The following is a 16,957-nucleotide window of genomic DNA, read 5'->3' as shown; positions in this document are numbered from 1 at the left end:
ACATACATGCCAGCATGGTCACTTGCTCTTCTAAAAGGACAGCAGAGTCTAGCAAGTGTGCAGTAAGACACTGTTGAAGAAATTCAATTTCTAATTTTTGCTACTAGAAATGACCAACGTTCACCCTGTGGCCTGTTCTACACAGGCTAGTCAGAACTACACAGTTAGACTTGTCAAAGCACAGAAACTGCCTCCTCTTCCTGTATTCAGTTACACTCTACTTTTTAGCTCCCCACTTGTAGGAACTTGACCTCCCATTCAACCATCTCACTCATGTTTCCCTTGTGCCCTGTCATCAGCTCCTCAGTTTGAGCTACAGATCAGCCAAGTCACACAGCACTAAACCTTTTCTTCACCTTGGCTCCAAGCTCTTCACAGTGCTGCCTTGGCCCTCAACATAACTGTAAACTTTCTGATACAAGGAAGTCATACTTGCTGGGAAGTGAGTGGTGGTGCACGCCTTTAATCCCAGCACTTGGGGGACAGAGGCAGGCGGATCTCTATGAGTTCGAGGCCAGTCTGGTCTACATAGTGAGTTCAAGATGGCCAGGGCTACACAGAGAAACCCTGTCTCAAAAAAATAAAAGAAAAAGAAAAAAGCAAGAAAGACAAGAAAAGAAAGAAAGCCACATTTGCAGATTACAGTTCCTCATACACATCCTCCACCCGCCCAGCACAATCTGGCGTCTTCCAGATGTTCCCCTACCAAACCCAGGCCATTTAGCCCCACCTGGACTGCACAATCACCCATCAGCTAGGGGCGGGTTACTCAAGTGTCCCACCCCAACATTTCCTTCTGTGGCACAAGTACACTATACTGCATATTCCTCTTTAGCACGTCCCCCAATTGTCCTAACATGCAACCAGGTGTCAGAACCACTGGGCAGCATCACCTTGAGAACATGTAATATTCACTTCCACCATGAATGACTTTTCTTGTGTGCTCCATGGCCCAAACACTTTTTCTCGACTGCACCATAGTTCTGGTTTTTATATGCTTTTGCCTATAATCTATCAGAGGGGATGAATTTTTATCACTAGTGACTAACTGCTACCAAATCTAGAACTAACCTCTCTCTCTCTCTCTCTCTCTCTCTCTCTCTCTCTCTCTCTCTCTCTCTCTCTCTCTCTCTCTCTCTCTGAGCTTCAAATCTACTATTTCCAAATGTCAGAGAAATGCTTACAGAGGTCACAGAAAAGCCAAATTCAACCTACCATAAACTGAACATCCAACAGGCAGAATCTCAAGAGTCAATCCTCAGCTCCTCCTCACCCCTCTGACAGGCAGCAGAGTCAGTCAATTTCACTTCCCAAAAGTTCTTCCAAGCCCAAAGCTTCTCGAACCATGTACACTGCCTAGTCTAGTCTCACCATCTCTCACAGCTCTCTCAACGGTCTGCCTCTCTAGTTCTAGAGGCAGGTTCTCTGTGCTCCTATCTCAGCTCCTTTACGTCCCAGCCACACACCCTTCACCTGCAGTCACTTCGGCTTTCCAAGCCAAAATACTCAACTAGCTATGAAAGTGTCTTTCCTTACTGGGTTACTGGGGAACTCAGTAACATGATACTTATGAAGCCCTGGCCATAGTACCTGGGAAAATAATTACAATGACTGGTTATTAATATGTAAGTGGGAAGTACAAACTCAAGAGTATATTTGTACCTCTTCACAATCCATGTTCACAAATAGGTGAAACTGATCACATTTTATATAGAACATATAACATAATATACAATATTCCTACTTCCTCACCTTTATACAAAGCTATACACATATTTACTTAAGTGCATCTATGTATCTATTATATACATTACAAAATATTTAGTATATACAAAATATTTACTTAAGTGTATCTATGTATGTAATAACAAAATATTTAGTATATATTTTATATAATATATAATATAGGCCATTATGTAGTAGATATGTATCTACTATATAAAATATATGCACATCATATAATATTTATAAAAATAGGTATATCATATATGTACACACATATTATAGTTTATACATAGTAGCAGTATTATTTAATTACTTATTGCAACTAATACTTAATGAACACTGAAACTTTTTTTTTGAAACTTTTTTAATGAAATATTTAAAGACTAAATGTTTTCACTTTTTTTACCTATACAGTAACTCCATAAAGTAAATACTATTTGCATTTTTCAGATGAGGAAATTAAAGCTTGTGCTGGCTGATTAAAAACATCTTCACCTTCTGACCTTAATTATGATGTCTAAAAAGCCTAACTCATTGCCTGCTTTCTACAGGTAAAATTAACTTATTGTTCATCTGAGCTCTCATGAGATTTTACAGCCATACCTCAATGACTTCATAAGCTCTGAAGTCTTTAAGCATTTTGTTGCTGTGCATGTAACTATACAAAGACAGGTACAATATCACCAGACAACAATCGTACATGACCACCATCATACATGTAGTCTCCCATGGACCAAAACATCATCAAATGGTGCACCCTACACATATGTATGCATAGTACATTTCAGTGAGATAGCTGTCTTTACAACCAAACTGGACACAACTGGCTCATGCATCTTTGTAACTAGGACAGTGCCTGGCAAGGCATGGGCTCTGCAAATATTTTGAAATTACATTGGATTAGAAGTTGAAGTCAAAAAAAGAAAATGAGATTTAAAATAAAAAAACAACTGTAGTATTCACAAGGAGTCATTAAGAGAGCAACTTTAAAAATCTATAAACAGTAAAAATGATCATTAAGTCTATAATTTTTTTTAAAAATTACATACCCAACTTTACAGATCCTCCAAAAAGGGAACCTTTATCAAAAGCATCCTTCCAAGTAAACGTCAAGCAGATCTAAAGTGAATGAGAAGAAACAAAAACTTTTATTACCTCTTTGGACTTTGTTAAGTACTGAAGAAAAATCCAGTAAGGAGACAAAGCTCAACCTGTGTAGCTGTCACCTCTAGCCAATAATCTCTTTTTCTTCTTCTTTTTTTTTTGTTTGTTTTGTTTTCTGTTTTTGTTTGTTTGTTTTGTTTTGTTTTTTTGAGACAGGGTTTCTCTGTGTTAGCCTTGGCTGTCCTGGACTTGCTCTGTAGACCAGGCTGGCCTTGAACTCATAGAGATCCGCCTGCCTCTGCCTCTGAGTGCTGAGATTATGGGCATCCACCACAACCAGCCTGTGTGGTCCTTTTTTTTTTTTTTTTAAGATTTCTTTATTATTTATACAGTGGTGCCTGCACACCAGAAGAGGGCACCAGATCTCACTGTAGATGGTTGTGAGCCACCATGTGTTTGCTGAATTCAAGACCTTTGGAAGAACAGCTCTTATGGCTGAACCATCTCTCCAGCCCCTCTATGGCCTTTATAAATAATGAGAGGAAAGGAAATAAAGCACTGAAAGGTTTCCTGGTGGGTCAAACTGAAAAGCACTGTAACAAAAGTAGAAAAAATTAGACCAACGAGATGGCTCAGCAGATAAAGAGCTTGTACCACAGTCCTTACAAGCAGAGTTCAATGTCCAAAATACATACAAAAATGGAAGGAAAAGAACCAACTCCTAGAGTTGTCCTCTGGCTTCCACATGCAGATATGACATACACATACATCATATATGCAATTACATGCTACTAAAAAATAGTCTTTTTTTTTTTTTTTGAGACAAGGATTCACTATATAGATGAGACGAGTCTTGAATTTACAGAAACCTGTCAGTCTCTGTCTCCTGAGTGCTTGGAAAAAAGGTATGCAACACCACATATGGCCATATATATATAGTTTCTTATTTTAAAATCTTAAAAATAAAAATATCATACCAAAATTAACCAGACTCAAAAACTATACAACTTAATGAATTTACAGTTAGAAGTAGCATTCAAAATGGAAACTGTGAAGCTTCACAATTAATTTTACACTAATAAAATAATTGTTAAGGCATAAGAGAATGCTTTAGGGGAGAGAAAAGAATAAGATAATATTCTATTTCTTGATCTGAGTTGTAGTTATACAATACAGCTACTTTGTAAAGATTCAAGTTACGCATGATTACAGATGAATAAAAATAAATTTCACCTAATAGAAAAACTAGCTGGGCCTAGTAACACGGCCTTTTACTCCCAGCTACTCAGGAGGCTGAGGCAGGAAGATGGCAAGTTCAAAGTTTACCTGGGCTACATAAGCTGAAGGCCAACCTCAACAACTTAATGAGGTCCTGCTTCAAAACAGGAGGCAGAAAGAGGGCTGGGGGTGTAATATGGTGATAGAGTGCTTAGGAGCCACAGGATCAATCGCTAGTACCCCCCTCCCAAAAAGTGGGGAGACCTACACCTCTCCCTAAGACTTTCTGTTGTTTTTGGTTTTCTAGACAGAGTTTCTCTGCCTAGCCCTGGCCATCCTAGAACTTTGTAGACCAGTCTAGACTTGAATTCAGAGACCCTCCTGCTTCCGTCTCCCAAATACTGGAATTTAAAGCATGTGCCACCACACGTGGCTTTCTCCCTAACATTAAAATAACTTTGACCTATATGAAACTTTGAAAGAACTTAGCTTTACTTAAATAATTTATCAAAATAAAATACAAAAATCTTTAAACTGAATTAGGAAATCCTCCAAACACACACAACTCCTACATACCATTTCCTTATACCCCGAACTCCCAGCAGCTTCGACCTGTACTCTTCTGAGTCCATCCACTCCAGATGCCTTTCCCATCATCACACATGTACACACACCTTTCACTCTGGACTACCTTAAAGCGAATCTCAACAAATGATAATGTCATCTGCAAAACCATTAGTACAAGAATGGGCCAGGAGTGGTGGCACACACTTTTAATCCTAGTACTCATGAGGCAGAAGCAGATGGTTCTCTGTGAGTTTGAGGCTAACCTGGTCTACAGAGTGAGTTCCAGGACAGCTAGGGCTACACAGAGAAACCCCGTCTCAACAGGCACAGTGGTGCACGATTGTAATCCCAGCACTCTGGAAAGCAGAGGCAGGCAGATCACTGTGAGTTCAAGGTCAGCCTGGTCTACAAAGTGAGTCCAGTACAGCTAAGCTACACAGGGAAACCCTGTCTCAGAAAAAAAAAAAAAAAAAAGAAGAAGAAAGAAAGAAAGGAAAAAGAGACCTTGTTTAAAAAAAAAAAAAAAACACTAAAAACAAACAAAAGACCTTGTCAGGCATAGTGGCAGCATGCCTTGAATCCCAGCAGAAACAGACATATCTCTATGAGTTCAAGTCCAGCCTGGTTTCCAGGACAGTCAGAGAACCTGTCTCAACCCTCAAAAAGTAAAATAAAATAAACCAAAGGGGAAAAGAGCAGATTGTTTTCATCTATAAACAGATCCCATTGACATAAAATACAGATTAACGCTCTATACAGCTTCAAATCTGACTGAGAACATGAAGAAAACTCAGGATAATCTTCAGGAAGACAAGACTCACATCAGACAGAAGCCTAAACACAGTAAAAACACATCGTTGACTTCAATGAAAGGAAACCACAGGTGAGAGGAAATGGGTGACTAACAATCATAACTTTATAGCAAAATTAACAGCTTACCTGATTTTCAGAAAATGGGAACTTAGGTTCAATGGAACAAATCTGGTCATAATACCTAAAACAAACAGAGAAAGGCTAATTATTAGCAAAGTAAAATGACATGAATTTATTATACAAACCCAACTTAAATGTCTCAGCAGCTAAGAGCACTGGCTGTTCTTCCAGAAGATCTGAGTTCTATCCAGAACACACACAGTGGCTCACAATCATCTGTAACTCCAATTCCAGGAGATCTTCTAGACTCTGACATCCTCTTCTGGCCTCTGTGGGCACCAGGTACGCATATGGTGCACATACATGCAGGCAAAATACCCATATACATAAATTAAAATGATATAAATTTTAAAGGAATATACCAAAACTATCTGTGGTGGTTTCGATGAGAATGAACAATTGGTCATTAAATAATAGCAGTTATTTGAGAGGGGTTGGAAAGTGTACCCTCGTTGAGTGGCCTTATTGGAGGAAGTGTGTCACTAGGAGTGGGCTTTGGGGTTTCAAAAGCATAAGCCAGCAGCCTCAGTGTCCCTTTCTTCTTGTTCCCTGTGGGTCTAGATGTAGAACTCTCAGCTCCTTCTCCAGCACCATGTCTGCCTGCACACTGCCATGCTTCCTGCCATGATGACAATGAACTAAACCTCTGACACTGTAAGCCAGCCCCAGTTAAACACTTTCTTTTATAAGAGCTGCCTCAGTCACCATGTCTCCTCACAGCAATAGAATATTTGTCCCCAATTACAGTGGCCTACAGATCCAATTTAACCACTTAAGGTTACTAAACACAATCTTTTAACAATTATACCACACACTAAACTGTGCACAATGAAGAGGCAAATTAAAAATGAACAAGAATGGGATAACAATTGAGATGTAACATGAATAAATTAATAAAATATATTTTTAAAAAAAAAACAAGAATGCTTACCACCACAGACAAATATTAACTTCATATTATTCAGTAAAAGTAAACAAACACATACTTGAAAACTTTGTATTTCTTACAATACTTTATTTTTTTTAAAGATCTATTTATTATGCATACAATACCTGCATGTACACCTGCCCACCAGAAGAGGGCACCAGATTTCATTATAGATGGTTGTGAGCCACCACGTGGTTGCTGGAAATTGAACTTGGGACCTTTGGAAGAAAAGCCAGTCCTCTTAAACTCTGAGCCACCTCTCCAGCCCCCTACAATACTTTATTAAGATGACTATTTTTGGCCTGATGTGACAGCTCACACCTTTAATCCCATCTCCGGGGAGGCGATGTCAGGCAGATCTCTGTGAGGCCAGCCTTTTCTACATAGCAAGTCCATAACAGCCATGTTTATATAGTAAGAGCCTGTCTCAAATTTAGAAAAGGTTGACTGAAGTCTATGTCCATTGGACAAGTTCACATATCTAGTCAACTAACTAACAACAGATCTACCACTTTCAGACGTTTTAGGCATGTCCATTTCTGACACACGCAGCTCCCAAAAGCTCACAAAGTGCATCTATTTCAAGTTTGCCAACCCAAAAGCCTTCTTTCTTTTTCTTTGCAGTGTATGTTCCACACAGAAGCCAGTCTCTCACACAATGCAGCAAATCACCCCGAGCCCGAGCGCCTGCACTCAGGGTGAGCCTTTAAACAGTAGCTGGAGGATGGAGGGTCAAAGCTAAGCTTTACAGCTGACCGCTTCCTTTCACTTACTCTTTGCCACATACCCCCATCTTCATCATGACTAACTTTCCAATGACTACTTCTGGGGGAAAGTTGTGAGAAGGCAAATGAGAGGCAGAAAATAACATGTCTGACTGGAGTGGCAATAAGTTTGGCTGCAAATTAAAAGAACTAAGCCATTCTGTAAACACAGAAGCTAATGGGAGCCATTTACCTCACTGTCGGCAGAAAGAATCCTAAGTCCTGGAAGGAGCAGGGCTGAAACAAACTGTGATTCTGGACTGGACTAAAAGTATCAATGTCAACTCATATTTTTAACACTGTAGAGATAAATAAGAACAACTATAAATGTGTACTATACATTTCCTAATATATATATGCTGAGAGGGCCTTGAAGCCATGAACAAAAAACACACCAGACAAATAATGTCCTGCACTAACAGGAGGCACCAGTGTTTCTCAGAGAAATGGATGAAACTGGGAAAACAAAAGACTAAAGCCAGAAAGTGATGAGGACATGAAAAATAAAGAACAAAACAAAACAAACCACAAAGAACTAGTTTTAAGGAACTCCTAACAGTCAAGAGGAGAACAGTAAGACAAGGAGTTGGGGAGAGGTCTGAGTCAGTAAAGTGCTCGCCAAGCAAACATGAGGAGAGGTCGATGCCCTACTTGTAACCTCAGCTTATCTGGGACCCTGAAGCTCTCTGTCCAGCCTAGTCTACTCTACAAGCTTTAGGTCAGTGAGAGACCCCATCTTAAAACACAAGTGCCCTCTTCTGGTCTCCATAGGAGCCAGGCTTATGGACATATATGCAGGCAAAACATTTATGTGCACAAAATTAAAAAAATAAGTAAATAAATAAACTTTAAAGAAAAATAAACAAAGACTAGGCGTGGTGGTTCACACCTTTAATCCCAGCACTTGGGAGACAGAGACAGGCGGATCATTGTGAGTTCGAGGCCAGCCTGGTCTACAAAGAGTGTCCAGGACAGCCAAGGCTACATAGAGAAGCCCTGTCTCAAAAAACCAAAAAGAAAAAGAAACACGGTAGATGGCACCAGAAGAATGGCACCCAAGGTTGCCTTTTGACCTTGTGAGTGTACACACATATACATAGACCCATACTGATGAACACACAAACAAATCAAACCACAATGAAAAATCACAATGCACTGAATAACAGTCTTGTGAAATAAATAAACAGATGACTAAAAACAGGTGACTGTGTAATGGCAACTAGTAAATCTTTTCCTACATTATATATCTGGTTGTAATAATATCCATCAATGGATACTAAAATAATCAAAGCTTTGTATGTACTGCTGGGATAATCTCTTGTGCACTGTGTGGAGGTTGTCTTTGTACTGTTCAAATGTGGATTTCTGTACCAGCAGAGGGCTGAGTACTGTCCAGAATTTGGTATTATTATTTTTAGGAAGCATCACCTGTCTCAATGTTTTGTAAACATCTTCTCCATCACCTTCTGATTGGTTTAATAAAAAGCTAAATGGCCTATAGAAAAAGCAGGAGATGCTAGACAGGACTTCTAGGCAGAGATAGGATCTTTGGGAAAGAATCAGGCATGGAGAATTCACCAGCCAGACGCAGACGAGGAAACAAGCACCAGTACTGAGGAGAGGTAAGGAGCCAAGGAGCAGAACACAGATTATTATAAATGGGTTAATTTAAGTTATACAAGCTAGTTGGGAACAAGCCTAAACTAAGGCCAAGCTTTCATATTAATAAAAAGTCTCCGTGTCGTTACTTGGGCGACTGACAGGTTGAGACAGTCCAGCAATATGTACAAAACCCTGATTCAATCCCTGGCATTATATACGCTAGAGGCAGTGTTGTGCAGCTGTAAACTCAGCACTGGGAAGGCAGAGACTGGAAGAACAGAGAGTTTGAGGCCAGCTTCAGTAAAAGAAAGCGATAATAATAAAAGCTTGATACCTTTATTAACATACTCATTAACTGTAAGGTCCAGGAACCTGGCAAACAATACCTTAACAAAGTAGTGAAAATCCAAGCTATCACATGCACCACAGCACACTGGTACATCTGGGCACAAACACCCAAGCCACAAGGAAATAAGACACAAAACCTTACCAAAGGGGGTTGCGGGGGCGGGTAATGGTGGCACACACCGTTAGTCACAGCACTCAGGATTTCTGTGAGCTTGAAGCCAGTCTGGTCTATACAGTAAGTTCCAGAACAGCCAGGGCTACATAGAAAGACTCTGTCTCAAAAAAAAAAAAGAAGAAGAAGAAGAAGAAAGAAAAGAGAAAAAGGAAGGGAGAAAGGGAGAGAGGTAAGGAGGGAGAGGAAACCACCTATCAAGGGACATTCTGCAAAGTAACTAGCCTGTGCTCTTCAAAACTGCCAAGGTCATATGTGGGATGTAGTTCACTAGCCTAGAGCGGCTGCGCCCCTGCATAATTTGATTCCTAGTAACCATAAAAGGGAAGGAAAGGCAAAGTTCAGAAGACAAAAGGAGAGCTGTTCCAACTGAAGAACTTTCAAGAAGCATTAGCAATTGAAGCAATGCACTGGCAGGAGGCAGAGCCTGGGCCTGTAAACCTCTCTATTGGAGTATCAGCAAAACGTGAGTTGAACAGATGAAGTCAGGCGGCTTCCTGATTATGAAAGACATGGCTGGGTTATGTAAGAAAGGGCCCTTACCCCTAGGAACAAAATCTTAAGTATTAAAACCTTTTGACGGATTACTGTTGTGGTAGTGACCATGTCTCCTATGTCCCCCATGGTCTCAGGCATTTGAACTCTCGGTCCCCGATGGATGATGCTGACTGGCAGGTTTAGGAGGTGCTACTGTGCTGGAGGAAGCATGTCAGTGGAGTGGCCTTTGCGATTTCTAAGTCTCTCACGATTGCTTGTGTGTTCTCTGCCTGCTTGTGGTTCAAGATGTGAGCCCTCAGCCTGCTGCACCGGCTGCCTTGCCTGATGCTTCCCTGACGATGGTGAGGAGCTCATGCCTCTAGAGCAGCAGTCTTAGCCTTCCCAGCCTTCCTAACACTGTGATCCTTTAATATAGTTCCTCATTCTATGGTGACCCCAACCATAAAATTACCTTTGTTGCTCCTTTATAACTGTAATTTTGCTGTCATAAATCATAATGTAAATATTTTTGAAGACAGGGATTTGCCAAAGGGATCACAACCCACAGGTTGAGAGCCACTGCTCTAGGCTCAAACAAATCCATCCTTCTAAGTTGCCTCTGCCATGGTGTCTTACAATAACAATGAAAAATAACACCCATTATACTTAAAATTACTTTCAATTTCTTTTTTAAATGACATTGACATTATTTGGCCACCACTCAACTCTCAGGCCCAGTATCAGATATTCACTACACATTCAGGTCAATAAATTACATATCTGACTCGGAGCCTTCACTCCCTTCCCTAGGCCCTAAGAGGGTCCAGCGAGGCCTGAAGCAACAGAGCCTGAAGATGTACCTGCCATAGTGAGGACAAGCGGGACATAGACCAAGAATTGGCAAACTTTTTTTTCAGAAAAAGGATATTCTAGACTGTTGGTGAAAGGGAAAAGTGTGTAAGCGCTTACAGAACAAAAAAGAAACTTCTGCTCCTGCTCCTGCCCCTGCCCCTCAACTCCCATCAACTGGAGATATTCTCTGAAAAGTGCAGTCTGCAGGAGAAGTGAGAAAGAAGTAGCTAGCCAACCTGGCCAGCATCTGCCATAGTTAGTTTGGATATGAAGTGTCACCCCAAAACTGACTGGTTCAAGGCTTAGCCTCCAGCCGGTGGTGCTATGGAGAGCTGCCTGGATTAGGAAATGCTCATCTATGAGTTAACCCACTGTGGAGTTCTATAGCCCAATTCAGGCTACTAGAAAGTAGTGTCTAGCTGGATGGCAAGGATCACTCACTGGAGGCGTGCCTTGGAAGGGCCCTCTCCTCTCTGGCTATCTGTTAGCATTCTGCCCCAGTCTGCCTAGCAACCTAGGATGTCATTACCTACCTGCCAGTAGGTAAAAGGACAAACCCACTTCATCCCTCGCTCTTGTTCTCTTACTCTCTTGTTTCTCTCTTCCTCTCTTCCTGTGTCTGTCTCTCTCTCTCTCTGTCTCTCTCTCTCTCTATCTCTCTCTCCCTCTCTCCCTCCTTCCCTGAGTTGCTCCCCCTTCCTTCTCCCCATGCTTATATAATAAACTTGTCCTTATCATATCTGTTCTGTGGTGCATATTTTCCACTTCATATTCCATTATCCCCATTCCCCAAACCTCCCTGCTGCATGAGGTGAGCAGCCTCTGCCATCACCATCTGCTCTAGCTACCTCACCCCAGGCACAAAGCAACTGAACTAGCACCCACAGATCAGAAGCCTCTGAAATCATGAGCAAAACAAAGCTTTCTCCCTTTGTGTTTCTCACCCAAATCCCAGTGTACTCTCCTCTCCTCTGGGGAAACAAAATAATTCACTGTGAACTTCCAGGCGGGTTCACTGGGGTGCCAACCACAACTGACTAGAGTAGCCAATGTGTGGGTGGCAGCATAGTAAGTCTAGGTGGCTGTGGTGTGAACACAGGCAACAGGAAAAGCACTGGAAGCAAAGGGCAGAATGAAGCACAGAACACCACAGACCACCAAGGCTCACAGTGCTAACCCACCCAGGTGGTGTTTGCAGGTCATACAAAAAACAGGCAGCCAAAACCAAAACAGAACAAACCAGGCAGCCCATTAGTCCTAACCCTGACCCCTTCTGGAAAGTAAACAAGGAAGGAAATAGGATATGAAATTACTTGTTTCAAAGGCATAAAAGAATGACTGCATAGAATATACTAAAACCATTACACCAAAACTCTTCCTCCACTGCCTGAAGTCAACTAGCAAAACCTCAGTTGCATGGGGAGAGGAGGCCAAATATTCTACATTTACATGACCACAAACTATGCGATGGCTGCCTTAGAACAAGTTCTGAGAGGTGACAAGGAAGGGCAGTCAATGGAAATCAAAAATGTCTAACCAGCGTGGAGCAAATTCCAACACAACAAGATCAGCTATGGCTTTACAAGAGAAAGCCTACAAGGCTAACTAGTTACCACAGGCAAAACACTGCTCCTAGAGAGCCAAATACAAGACTATGTACTTCCACAGAGGGAGCAGGCACCACTAACTAGCTACCCTCCAGTTCCGCCTCTGACTCAGGTACCAAAGTTCTCTAGGAAGGAAATCTATCAAAACGGCAGAGCATACCACACCTGTCTCTCTATCATTCACGGAAACTTAGACATATCAGGACTCTAGCCTAAGGTACATACCTAACAATGTAGGAGACCTAAGCAAGTTTAGCGCCGCTTGAGAAAGCCAATATGCTATGTCTGAAAGATGGCCCCCAAAACAAATCCAGCATGGGAAATAACACTGTAAAGAACAAAAACCTCAGGCTGGAGAGATGGCTCAGTGGTTAAGAGCACTGTCTGCGCTTCCAGAGGTCCTGAGTTCAATTCCCAGCAACCACATAGTATCTCATAACCATCTATAAAGTGATCTGATGCCCTCTTCTGATCTGCAGGTGTTCATGCAGTAGAGCACTCATACACATAAACAAATCAATAAATAAGAACAAAAATCTCTAAAGATTTTAGTTTAGAAATAAACACCTCTTCAGAGCTCACCAAAAAGTTCAGTACAGGAAGATGCTTGCCACCAAGCCTATCCACAGAGCCAACTCCTATAGACTGTCCTCTGACCTCATGTAAGCCAAGGCATGCACGCAACACGCAAGACAGACACACACACCCAGAAAGAGAGAGGGGGGAGTAGGGAGGGGGAGGGAGAAAGAAAGAGAGAGGGAGAGGGTGAGAGATTGAACATTCTTAGAAATAGTGCATTTATAATCCTTTCCTTAAAAGTAAGCATACGTAGAGATGGCACAGTGGGCAGAACTCAGATTTTGCAAGTCGACAACCCAAGGAAGCATCCAGTGCCTTAGGCATCTAACAGATCACTTGCAAATTCCTGGAACTCTCAGTCTAAAGACTCTTAAGGTGAAGGCCACACTTCCCTCAGAGCAGTGGTTCTCAGCCTCCCTAATGCTTCAACCATTTAACACAAGTCCTCAAGTTGTGGTGACCCCAACCATAAAATGACTTCAGTGCTACTCCCTGTGACCTCCCTAGTCACGAATCATAATGTAAACATCTGATATGCTTCCCCAAAGGGGTCACGACCCACAGGTTGGGAGCTACTGCCGTAGAGGCACACACGATATATGTATAAAGTGAGACAGTGGCTGAATACACAGTCCACACGTGATGACCGTAGACAACACGCAGTATGCAGCTACAATGGAGTGCTTTGAGATATTCCCTACTGTTTTACGAAAACTCAGGGCCCTTTAATGCAAATCCACTTTAAAACTTCATGGCAGAACTGTTGGAAGTCTGCCTCCATAGCAGATAAACGTTTACCCCGAGCTGTGAGCCACTGTAACTAAGGCAGGAGCTATCAACTGCCGGCTCTCACCTACGAAGGAAACACAGTGGCAAACAGGAACTCTACTGATGACAAAACTAAGAAAGGAATGTCACTAGGTAACTCTGTTCTCAGAACATCTTCGTCTAAGCTACTTGACTCATGATTTTTGCACTTGCACCCTAATACGCAAGTGTCTCCTACGTGAAACAATATCATATTCCAGGATATTGGACCATAAGGTACCACAGAAACGTTGTCATCATTAAGTACCAGCGTTCTCATCAACTGCAACCAATGTATTGCATGGGTGCACACCCCATCAAAAGATTTAAGCAAGCCCTGAGTGGTCCGCCACTCAAGTTTTCTATCAAATGACTGTGGCTCCTAACTTTCACAACTGTCGATCTGCATCTGATTATGTGGATTGAAGATGACTTATTTCAAGTAATGAGTAACCAACATTTGATCCAGTGTCCCAATTCTTTCACTTCCCTGTTTATTAGGAAATCTGGATGTGGCCCAGGAAAGCCATAAACAGCGATTGTTAAAAAGAGAGAGAGAGACTTGAGTTGTAAGACGCAAAAAGTGAAAACCCGTCAAACGGCTGAGACCAGAGAGAGACCCATTCCGTGGCCGACGTCTTCTCAGGTAAACCGGCCCTTGACAGAAGCCACCCGGAAGGGAGGGCAGGGATACAAGTCCTCTCACCGGGAAAGAATGCTGACCACACCTACGCCGCTGGCCTGAGTCAGAGAGGAAAGGCCAGGCGCGGGGGAGAGGCAAAGGGAGCGAGGCAAAGCTGGGGGGCGGGGGAGGGGGGGGGAGGGGGACGCTGGGAGGAGAGGGAGGGTGGGAAGCGGGGGCGCTGGGAGGGAGCGCCCGCGGCCCGCGCCCACCTCAGCAGCGTCTCCAACGAGCCCTCGTGCTTGTCCAGCGGGCGGCCGAGCGCCGAGCGCCGCAGCTTGCTGAGCTCCTCGGCCGCGCGACAGTACTGGGCCTGCTCCTCGCCGCCGCTCGGATACGTCTGCTGGATGAACTTCACCAGCGGCTTGGCCAGGTCCACCTCCGAGGTTTTCTTCAGCTGCACCCAGATGAACGACGCCATAGTGAGCGCCCGGCCGCCGCTTCGGGCCGCAGAGACGGAGGGACAGCGACCACGGCCTAGGCGCGCTCGGCACCGGCAGCGGACAAGCGGACCGACGGGCCGACGGACTGGGCCGCCAGCGCTTCGAGCCGGCCACTTCCGGGAGCCCCCGCGCAGGCGCAGTCGAAGGGGCGCGCCGCTCAGTCACGTGACGGTGCCACCACGGCGTGGCTCACCTGGTCTCGCCTCTGCGGCGCCTGCGCGGTGCGATCCGGCGGTTGCCTACGTGGTGGTTAAACTTTCAAAAAGATTTTGGTTTTGATCTTTTTGCTTTGCTTTGGTTTGGTTTGGTTTGTTCGAGACGGGGTTTCTCTGTGTAGCCTTGGCTGCCTGGAACTCACTCTGTAGACCAGGCTGGCCTCGAACTCACAAAGAGCCATCGGCCTCTGCCTCCCTGAAGACTGAGATTAAAGGCGTGCCCCGCTGCCGTCGCGACCACCGCCACCACCACCACCTGGCTCAAAAAGACTTTTAAATTTCTCTTTAGATTGTGTTCTATTTTTCTTTTTAAATATTTTTAATTAATTTTATTTTTTGTTACTTATAACTAATTTTATAGATCAATAACTATTCAGCCCCGTGGTGAAATACTCTGTTATGCTTTCTCCTATGAGGCCAGACCTTGAGGCCCTTGGGGTCTTGTGATGTATGATGGGTCAATTCAACTACTGTTGAAGGTCCCACTATGTGTGCAGATCCTCAACGCAAAGCCCCCACCTTCCCACAGTCAGCCAGGTAAGGACCGACGGTAGTAAGGTAAAACAAATCTCTTAGAAGAACATATAAGCAGGATAAATTAAGAAGCATTCTCCCAGAAGATGAGCAGTTTGAGCAGATGCCTTGGAGAGGACTTGAGTGGTGAGGGAGAGCCTCCCAAACCAAAGCACATGTGTCCCATATCAGACCTTAAAAGGCAAGTAGGGGAACAGAAGGAAAAGAAATTGAAGAGTGAAGCCACAAATCATTATGGAAGAATGTGTAGTCAACGTACAGAATTTGTTTTGTATGATCAAGGGTACTTAAGCAATTTATTTTTACATTTTAAAAAGGCCTCCCTCAGAAGCTAGAAAAATAGCTTAGCAGTTGCTCCTCAGCCAGAGAAAGAACTGGAACTGGGTTCCCAGCACCCTCTCTGGCAACTTGCAACAGTCTGGAACTCAAGGTGATGATGGCCTCCTCTGGGACCAGCTCTCACACACATACATAAAATGTTTTTTGAAGGCCTCCCAGGGGATAAATTTGATGTTTCATATGTTTTATTTATTTGGGGGGGTACAATTGCTGTAGTCTGGTCTCTCTGCCTGTGGGTCTCAGGGATGGAACTCAGGTGGTCATGATCAGCAGCAAGCACCTTTGCCTGCTGAGCCAGCTCACCAGTGTTGAGTTGATGGAGCAGGCGTAAATGAAAATGTCATCTGTGAAGCATCCCAGGCAAAACTACGTTGACTCTCTCAAGCCTTCACACCAAACGCACATTTTTAAACTTTTTTATTATTTTTGTGTGTGTATGAGTGTTCTGCCTGCATGTGTCTGTGTGCCATGTGTGTGCCTGGTGCCCCCTGAGGTCAGAAGAGAGCATCAGAAATGGATGAGAGACGTGATGAGCCACATGTGGGTGCTGGGAAGTGAACCTGGGTCCTCTGGAAGAGCAGCTGGTGCCCTTAACAGCTGGGCCATCTCTCCAGCCCAAAACACACTGTTAGAAATACAACAGGTAAGATAACAAGTTATGTGGTATTCTTGAGGGTAACTGGTATATACGTTTCAACAATATGTGCTTTTCATCCTGGGGTGTGGGGGAAACTGTGGTTGTATAGAAAGAAATCTAAGGGACATGACAGCCCGACCTGGATCCTATTCTGACCAGACAAGCTATAAAATTCCCCTCAGGGCAGTTGCAACATGACTGAAGACATGTAATATTTGATAAGATGTAACTGTATTGCTACACGAAGATGACAGTCATTAAGAAAATGGCAGGTCACAAAGTGGCATGTGTATAATTGTATTTGGTTTTGGTTTGTTTGTTTGTTTTTGTTCTTTCAAGACCAAGTTTCTCTGTGTAACCGTCCTGGCTGTTCTGGAACTCGCCTTGTAGACCAGGCTGGCCTCAAACTCACTGCCTCCCTGAG

At 43.3% G+C, this 16,957-nt stretch overlaps 1 protein-coding gene across 2 annotated transcripts in view; it reads right to left on the bottom strand.

The window, feature by feature from the left end:
• PDCD6IP (programmed cell death 6 interacting protein) overlaps positions 1-14,950 on the bottom strand; it is a 56,542-nt gene extending 41,592 nt beyond the window's left edge. The window contains exons 1-3 of one of the 2 annotated variants that reach the window (XM_084753225.1): positions 14,578-14,950; positions 5,554-5,608; positions 2,775-2,844 (exon numbers count right to left, since the gene is read on the bottom strand). In XM_084753225.1, the coding sequence (XP_084609351.1) occupies positions 2,775-2,844; positions 5,554-5,608; positions 14,578-14,786 (334 nt within the window). In that variant the 5' untranslated portion in view covers positions 14,787-14,950. The remainder of the gene's footprint in view (positions 1-2,774; positions 2,845-5,553; positions 5,609-14,577) is intronic. The other variant, XM_084753226.1, reaches the window with a different exon arrangement.
• Between the last annotated feature and the right edge of the window lie 2,007 nt (positions 14,951-16,957).

Source organism: Acomys minous, assembly GCF_964271855.1.
Source record: "Acomys minous genome assembly, chromosome: 13".
NCBI classification, from domain to species: Eukaryota; Metazoa; Chordata; class Mammalia; order Rodentia; family Muridae; genus Acomys; species Acomys minous.
Note: the sequence above shows the minus strand (reverse complement) of the source record. Positions and strands in the feature narration are given on the sequence as shown.